The following is an 8,898-nucleotide window of genomic DNA, read 5'->3' as shown; positions in this document are numbered from 1 at the left end:
CTTAGTCGATCGTGCAACCATGCACACATGCATATCAATTTTACCTATGAGATCACTTTCTATTTTTTCTGGCATTAAAGGCATGGCAATAGACAATAATTTCCAAAAATAATCTCATTAGATTTTAATATCCAATATAGGAAACAAATAAGAAAAAGAATATATAATTTCATATTTGTTTTCAAAAATTAATTTCATTAGAGTTTTATTTATTAAACAACTTCTTTTTTCTCATTCCAAATGAGGGCAATGCAAATGGATTGAGAGATTTTGAACATGTTACCTATCATATAACTAATATATAAAGCTAATATTATTTTAAAATTCGATAAATAACCTGGGTATCGAACAGGCTCAAAACTAGTCAATCATAAATCTTAACTATTAGATGTCATTGGTTCTTATTATAGCATTAGACGAGTTAAAAGTTACAATAAGATCTAATAAAGTCCAGTTGACTTCAACCAAATCTAATTTGATATCATGAATCATGGTATTCATGAACTCCGACCAGATTTAATAAGCTTAGGACTTTAGGAGGAGAAAACAAACCTTCAATTATAATAAATCGAATTCGAACAACTCATATCTAGAAGTGTTAGAAACTGACCCAACCCGATCCTAAAGTAACCTGATCTCAATTTCGACTTGTATAGGCAAAATGATTAAACATGACTCAATTCCGAGCTAAACTCAACCCGATCTAACCCAACTCAACCAATTCCGATATAATTATACGAATTGACACCTCTACGACTCTACGGCCTCTACCCTTACCAAACTGAAGCCATAAAGCGAGTGTCATAAAGGGAAAAGGCAAAAAAAGAAAAGGAATTAAAAAAGGGGGGACCAAAGAGCTTACACACTACGAGTAAGTAAACCACACTCACTCCAATTTTAGTCCGTACTACTACTACTCAACTACTGATCTCCAACTGAGAGAAAGAGAAAACACAAACAACTGCTGCAAATTTCTCAGAAAACCCAAAATTAAAAAATCAAAAAAAAAAAAAAAAAAAAAAAAAATCCAAAAAAAAAAGAAAAAAATAAAAAAAGGGACAGCATTTCCATTTCCCGCATCTCCTCTTTCTCTCTCCTCTTTTTTTTTGTGAATGATCACTCTGACAGTAGCCAAACCCCCATTATTTCTCTTAATTCCTCTCTAATTTTACACTATTCTTCTTCAATTTTTGGGGAAAAAAATTGTAAATTATCACGTTTTTTTATTTTCTTCTTTTTGTGTAGAATTATTTGTAAAAACCCAAAAAAAAAATAGACCCAGAATTCTCGATTTTTCAGTAGAAAAAAAGAGGGGAAAAAATGGAGTTGTATGGAAGAAATCAGAGTTCCGAGGTGGATCCGCCAGCTGAATGGGGGGAAACTGGATTCGAAGGTAATACAATAAAACCCCTCATTTTTAATTTTGATTTTGTTTTTGGGTTTTTTTGAATTTTTGGATGATTTTATTTCTAGGGTTTTGTAATGTTGTTGGTTAATTGAATGATTTGTGGTATATTTTTGATGGATATGTAGAGTCTATGTGGAGATTGGGTCTTTCGGGTCGAGAGACGTACCCGGAACGGCCTGGTGTATCTGATTGTGTCTATTACATGCGTACTGGGTTCTGTGGATTCGGTACCCGTTGTCGTTACAATCATCCTCGTGATCGTGCCGCGGTGAGCCCCCTTTGTGTTTTTAATTGTATATTTTGTTGGATTTTGTGTTCAATTTGAGCTGCATTATGTGTTATGATTTGGGAAATGGGGTTTAATGAGTAATGTGGTGTTGAATTGTGGGCTGCTTTTGTAGTGATATAATGAAATTCGAGCTTTTTCGAATGTTTGAATGTATTTATTGTGGGTTTTAGACAGAATGTAGTTTACCAAATGTTCGGATCAAAAGAGATTGTTATTGGAATTTTTTCGCGTAGATTGTGTTGAATGCTGGAGGTTTTTTTTTTTTTTGTTTGTGTTGAGGAAGACAATTCCTTTCCAGTCAAGGGTGTAGCTAAGACACAATGGTGAATCAAGGGGTGCATAGTAATTTAATTAGTAAAAACCTAAAATGATACGAGGGGTGAAAATGGGGTTGTTTGAATGTTACTTGTGGATAAAGAATAGATAGAAATAATGAGCTTCTCAAGACTTGAACTTGTGACCTTGAAATTCAAATGCATGTACTAATCACGAGACCACTAGCAATCAATGTAACCTCAATGAAGTCTTTAATTGTTATAATAATTTAAGTGAATTTACATGTACACACCCTTTTATTTGTGGATTCACCACTGCTAAGAAAGACGTCATTTCATTTGCGGTTTTGTGCACATTTGACCTCCCTTTACCTTGCTATACATGGAGGCATAATGAATGTGTGGGATCAATGCACAGCTTGCTTTTTGATCTGTTTTCTGAGTTTATTATATGACCAGAAAACTTTGATGTTAAATTAACATGTGTAAGAGACACACATACGTTTAATTCTTTCTTCTAGTAATTTGGGTTCAATATTGTCCAGGCTGTTGCGGCTGCAAGATTAGTTGGAGGAGAGTACCCTGAACGTCCTGGTGAACCTATATGCCAGGTGAGATGTTAGTATGTTACTCTATATTCAATGTTTTCAGTTATGGAATTTCTTAATGCTTTATGCAAATAATATATTAGTATTATTTCCCCTCGTGCAGTATTATCTAAAGACTGGAACTTGTAAATTTGGTACTACTTGCAAGTTTAATCATCCACGAAATGCTGGTGGATCATTGACTAATGCGCCACTAAATATCCATGGTTACCCACTAAGACCGGTTTGTACTTATCCATTCTGCTTGCATTCAAAGTGTATTCATGTGTTTATTTCTTCAAGTCTTCTTTTACAATGTTGAAAGTAGCGGTTATGATGTGTTTCTTTTCTCGATAGGGTGAGAAAGAATGCTCCTATTATTTGAAAACGGGGCAGTGCAAATTTGGGATAACTTGTAAATTCCATCATCCTCAACCAGCTGGCATGTCAATGCCTGCAGCTGCACCTCCATTTTATCCGACGGTGCAGTCGCCTTCAGTTCCTATACTTGAACCAGCAGCTGGGTCATCCCCCAGCTATAGGGTAGCTAGGCCTCCTCTTGTACCTGGTTCTTATGTTCCAGGGTCTTATGGTCCTGTGCTTCTTTCTCCTGGAGTTGTTCCCATGCCAGGCTGGGGTTCTTATTCGGTAAGTCTCTAATACTGTCTAGTAGCATGATTTACTGGCAGGAGTTAATAAACTCTTGGCCTCTTGGGTGATCCATTGGGTTAATTGCTGCAGGGGCCTGTAAGTCCCGTTTTATCGCCTGGTGGTCAACCTGCTGCTGGAGGAGGTTCCGTATATGGAGTGACCACACTATCACCTTCTACACCTGGTTTAGCTGGATCTTATGCTCCTCTTCCATCTTCTGCTGGGAAGTCGGTCACAGAACATAAGTTTCCAGAGAGACCAGGTGAAGCTGAGTGTCAATACTATTTGAAGACCGGGAGTTGTAAATTTGGTGCCTCTTGTAGATATCATCATCCACCAGACCGGGGTGCGTCTGCTGCAGCCTGTTTTCTTGGGCCTCTGGGTCTGCCCCTACGTCCGGTAAGCTTGATCTTGAGCTACTTTTATATCTGTTAATTATTTTTGTTATAGGGAGTATACTGCTTCTGTCTAGTCCTTTTTTATTTTTATTTTTTATAATTATTTTTATGTACATTGTTGATTTTGATGCTTAACACATGATAAATTTAAGGACTAAATATTCATATTGATCCATGACAATAATGTTTAGTTCACAATCAACTATTTGCTATTGCCGCATGATATGATGGTTAAAATATCAAAATACTGAGCATCTTAAATTAAGGATATAGACTTTCTGGTTGCTATATTAACCTTTTTCCAAGTTTGTGAATGTTAGAATTATTGCTCAGCAATTACTATGCAGCCTATATTGTTTTTTTTTTTTTTTCCCCTTCTCTTTTCCTTTCAAAAAATTCAATAAAAATTGTTGTGTACCCAACATATATATGACTTACTAGAATGTGTCTGGACTGGGATCATTTTATTTTAATTTTAATGAACTCAGTTTGAGCTGGATGTCAAACCCTCTCCTTTTGATCATTTAAAGGTCCATTTATAATTTACATCCTCCTTGAGTTTATTGTGATTTTGCCATTTTTACAACTGCTTGGCATTAGAAGTCGTGTCTTCCACATAATATTCTATTATAAGGGCTTGACAACTGAAGGGCTTGACAACACAGTTTTTTTTTTTTTGATTTTTTTTTTTTCCATATGAAGTATATTGGTATTGTCAATAAATTCATATCAGTCCTGCATGCAATAGAAGCTTTATCGGTGTCTCTATATCTGAAGGGACATTCTTTCCTCTTAGACAAGCACAAACCATAGATAGCTATTATACTTATAGAATTTCTGCTCTTTACGCTAGTCCTGAAACCAATGTATTTTTTTTTGTGTCTGAAAACATGTGGGCTAGCCTACCTCGTTCCAAAATTCTCAAATTAGTCTCGTTGTCAAAAACCTCTACTATAGCATGACGCATGCATCAGGTGATATCTCTAATTGATCTATGTCATAAGTGGTCACTTGATGTTTCTTTGATCTTGTAAATCCTTGGCGATTGCAGTAATTATCAACGAGATTCAAACAACATTATGTTTGAAATGTGGCTCTGATGTGGATATCATGCATTTTTAGAGGATTTCTGGACCTTTATCACTGACTTTTGAGGAAATTGTTGAACTTGGATCAAATAATAATAAATTTTTTGCAGAACTTATGTATAATTTGTTCATTTGAAAAATATGTTCAATGGGGGAGTTCCTCTATGAAGCAATATTCCTTGTGAAGTTAACTCACCAGAATGTGTATCAAAGACGTGTTGGCAATATAGGAAATGCATGATCTAAGATTTTTTATTTTTATTTATACCCTTACAAGAATTTATTTGATATAAGAGTGATGGATCACCTACTTACCCACATGAAAGGAGTTCAGATACGGTATGTCATTGAAGTAAAAGTAGCGAAGGAAATTGTCACTCCAATTTTCTTTCATCCTATTGATCAACCTATGTTAAAAAAGTCTCACTTCCAATGTACTTTCACTTCCCACATGATTCTTGTTTACGGAAAAAAACATGTAAAAGTTTGTTGCTGAGATGTCGCTGTTATTTGTACAAGTTTTGCTGAATGTTGCCATTATGCCATATAGTTATGTCACTTGTGTGATCACCCTGGTATGTTTGGTATGCATGTTGAGCATTTAAATGATGAGTTACTCCAAAACTTCTATGTTCATTTGTTTTAAGCACCCCTAGGCTTTTGTGTACAGACAATTGGTCAGCTAAATGTTATCATCTTTCCCCTTCCCCAGTCCACACCCAAGTCCCAACCATACACTCGGAGACCTATAAATGAGAAGAAGAAGAAGAAGAAGAAAAAAAAAGGGTTTCTGAAGCTCTATTATTGAAGATAATGCAAATTTTCAAATGAAGCTGCAAACGTGCACTCTATATGGCTTACTATCTTCTGTTTGGACATGCACCATATATTATGTGCTTTTTATTTAATTTGTTTTTCTTTAATATAATACATTTAAAGGATGACTTGTTATCTTTTATTTGAACAGGGTACACAACCTTGCACCTTCTATATGCAAAATGGATACTGCAAATTTGGGCCCACGTGTAAGTTTGATCACCCAGTGGGTATGATGAAATATAGTCCATCAGCTTCATCTCTAGCTGAGACACCAGTTGCACCCTATTTGAGTGGACCTCCATTAGTTACCTTGCCTCTTTCACCATCATCCACAGAGCTCCTTCCAGAACATGCTTTAGGGTCACAGAGGGATTTACAATCAAATAGAACACTGTCATCCGGTAGTTCTTCTGTTGGTATAACTTCGTCTAACGTCCAACGGTCTGGCCAAGGTCCTGCACTATTAAGCAGTAGCAGAAGCATGGGAGAAGATGATGAAGTTCGTCACTCAAGTTAAAGTACATTCTTGATGCCATTCTCTTTTATAATCGAGACCTCAAAGCAGCACATACCAAGCCACCCATCCACCATTGTCTCAGTTGTTATATAATATATATATATATCGTATATAGCTTGCAAGTCATCTATCCTAAGTGACTTCTATTGTTGTCAAGTTCAGGTAATTACAGCCCTATCAAATACCTCCCACTTTAGGACTGAAATATAATCCTTACTGTTGATAATAGCTTTCATATATGCTCAGAACTTCAGAATGCATAATAAATTAAGGTAGCAAATAGCTCTGTGGACTCGTGTCATCGCTATTTGGTAATAATTCAACGGAAGCGTGTTCTATAGCCCTAGTTGCTACGCTTCCCTGTGAGACACTACTCCTTTTGCCAGACATTGCTAGACATTCTGTAAATTTGATTACTCTTGTGAGGTTATTTTTCCATGCTAGTTGTATTTGATCTCTAATTTTTTCCCTTGGATTTTGTGTCATATTTTGCATAAAACGTCCTGCATGGATACCCCAAGGTAATGCATAATTATTGGTAATGGAAAATATTGAAGAACATCATGTTCGCGAATGAAGATGCATTACTTTGGACATTATACAAGACAGCCCCATATCAAATTACATTTGTACATTGCCATCTGCTTATTCCACAGCTCTGTAGTTCTTTTTCTTTTGATTTTTTTATACTCCCATATTAATTATTGGGAAGGTTTAATTGAAACTTTGGTTAGAATAAGAAAATATTGAACTTCTCACTTTAATACGAAAAAGTACTGCATGTGTATATATATATATATATATATATATATATATATATATATATATATATATATGTATATATATATATATATATATATATATATGTTAGGATATTATATGATATTATATGATTTGCATTGCATTGATTTGTATAATGCATTGCATTGATTTGTATAATATTTCTATAATCTATCTTTTTTTTTTTTTTTTTTTTTTTTTTTTTTTTGAAGATATTGCTCAATTTTTTTTTTTTTAAAATAAAAAATTATGAAACTAATAATGGAGATGGAGTTATATATAATGAACATCGGTTATTATCAGTTATTTACTGATACTCTCCTTCCTAAGAAAAAGAAAATATCAAGATGGTCAAAAAATCCTACCTATCTCTTGAATTGACAATTCCGGAAGACATTATAATTCCCCATATCCTAATGAAACTACCCGTTAGATCACTCCTTCGTTTGAAGTGTGTTTTCAAATACTTCAAAACCCTAATATCAAGTCCGGAATTTATTAATTTTCACCTCCGTACCCTAAATTCATTGTCCGATGATGAAAAACTTTATATTCTCCAATCATATGATCATCGTCTCTACTCTTTGGATTCAACCTCCTTATCATCTTCCTCACCTGTTCAACGACTCGAACTCTGTTATCCTCGAAAACAAGGTGGACGTAGTGTTATATACAAATTAATAGGATCTTGCAATGGCTTGCATTGTGTTCAATGGGATGACGGATTTTACTTAGATTACGTGGTATTCAATCCATCTACTGGAGTTTACAAGATAATAGGGTTTCACTTTGTTGATATGGATCTTCCAATCAATGGACTATTTTTAGTACATTTTGGATTTGGTTTCGATGATGTTAGTAACGATTACGAGATTTTTATGCTAGTATCAACATGTTATGGTTCCAATCCGATGTCGTGTCAAATATTTGTTTACAGCTTGATGGCCAATTCTTGGAGAGCTTTGGACATTCACTTTAACTACTATACGAGTTTAAAGAATGACCCGGCTGCAGTGATTGATAAACATTTATTTCATTTCCTATTCACTGAAGGTGTGGTTGGTTGTTTCGACATTCAGACTGAACAATGGAGCAAATTCGAGTTGCCTACTTTCATTATTAGAGACAATAAATTATTGTGGGAGCTGGGTGTTTTCGATGGTTGCTTGTATATAATGGTATATGATTTGGTTACGGTGGAATTCCTCGATTTTGATACAAAATATGAAGTTTGGGTGATGAAAGAGTACATGGTGAATGAATCATGGAGTAAAATTACAAGCATATGGAATCAAGAATTATGGCCAATGGAAAGGGAATTCATTAATGATAGTATTTCGCCTCTTAAATACTCTGACAAATTCAGAGATGACCAGATTTTGTTTTGGAATGAGTATAATTCTACGTTTATGTTCTACAATATGGAATCTAAATTACCAAATATAGTCGAAATCAATGGTGTGGTTTCTACTGAATCCAAAGCTTATTTTGGTCACGAAACCCTTGTTACCATTCCCGGTGGTAAACAACTTCGAGGAATTTTGAAAAAATAATGCAGAATAAAGAAGATTGGAGGTATGCCTATAATAATAAGAAGATTAAACAGTTTCTGATAAAACTTTTTTTTAGTTTAGTTTTAGTATCTTGTTTTGACTTTCATTATTAATTAATTTGATTATTACTCGTATTATTTTTCTCAAGAATCTTCATTATTATTGTTAAAAAAAAAAAAAGAATTTTCATTATTTTTTAGGAAAAATTGAAACTAATAATCACACTTTTATCGATCTGCTCAAAACAATCCCACCTTTGAATAATCTAGTAATAATCCCACCTCGCACATTCTCAGGTGCATAGTCATGCATGTAGAAAAGGTGTAACAGTATAAAACGCATGAAATTCTTTTTGAAACACAGCCCACTCATATTTTCTTCTCTAACGTTTCTTCCCGCCTAAGTTTTTTGGTTTCCTTTTTTAATTTTTTGGTTTCCCTTTTCCCGATTCTCTCTCTTCTCCTATCTTTCCTAATTCTAATCAAAGTTTTCCATTAAAATTTTCATTACTATATTTTCTTCTATGTTTTTTT

At 34.4% G+C, this 8,898-nt stretch overlaps 2 protein-coding genes across 3 annotated transcripts; both read left to right on the top strand.

The window, feature by feature from the left end:
* Positions 1-1,000: 1,000 nt before the first annotated feature.
* LOC145570429 (zinc finger CCCH domain-containing protein 58-like) lies at positions 1,001-6,481 on the top strand. 2 transcript variants are annotated; one of them, XM_081629503.1, is made up of 7 exons: positions 1,001-1,393; positions 1,534-1,676; positions 2,518-2,583; positions 2,684-2,803; positions 2,917-3,207; positions 3,301-3,609; positions 5,409-5,640. In XM_081629503.1, exons 1-7 carry the CDS (start codon positions 1,321-1,323, stop codon positions 5,502-5,504), a joined length of 1,098 nt encoding a protein of 365 aa, XP_081485629.1. In that variant the 5' UTR covers positions 1,001-1,320; the 3' UTR covers positions 5,505-5,640. The 2 variants fall into 2 exon arrangements, with proteins under 2 accessions (XP_081485629.1, XP_081485628.1); XM_081629502.1 differs by lacking the exon at positions 5,409-5,640 and adding an exon at positions 5,664-6,481 and having other exon boundaries at positions 1,007-1,393.
* A 678-nt stretch (positions 6,482-7,159) lies between these two features.
* Positions 7,160-8,365, top strand: LOC145570999 (F-box protein CPR1-like). The gene has a single exon (XM_081630108.1). It carries the CDS (start codon positions 7,160-7,162, stop codon positions 8,363-8,365), a length of 1,206 nt encoding a protein of 401 aa, XP_081486234.1.
* Positions 8,366-8,898: the final 533 nt, after the last annotated feature.

Source organism: Chenopodium album, chromosome 12 (genome assembly GCF_948465745.1).
Source record: "Chenopodium album chromosome 12, dcCheAlbu1.1, whole genome shotgun sequence".
NCBI lineage: Eukaryota > Viridiplantae > Streptophyta > Magnoliopsida > Caryophyllales > Amaranthaceae > Chenopodium > Chenopodium album.
This window is presented reverse-complemented; position numbering and strand designations above follow the sequence as displayed.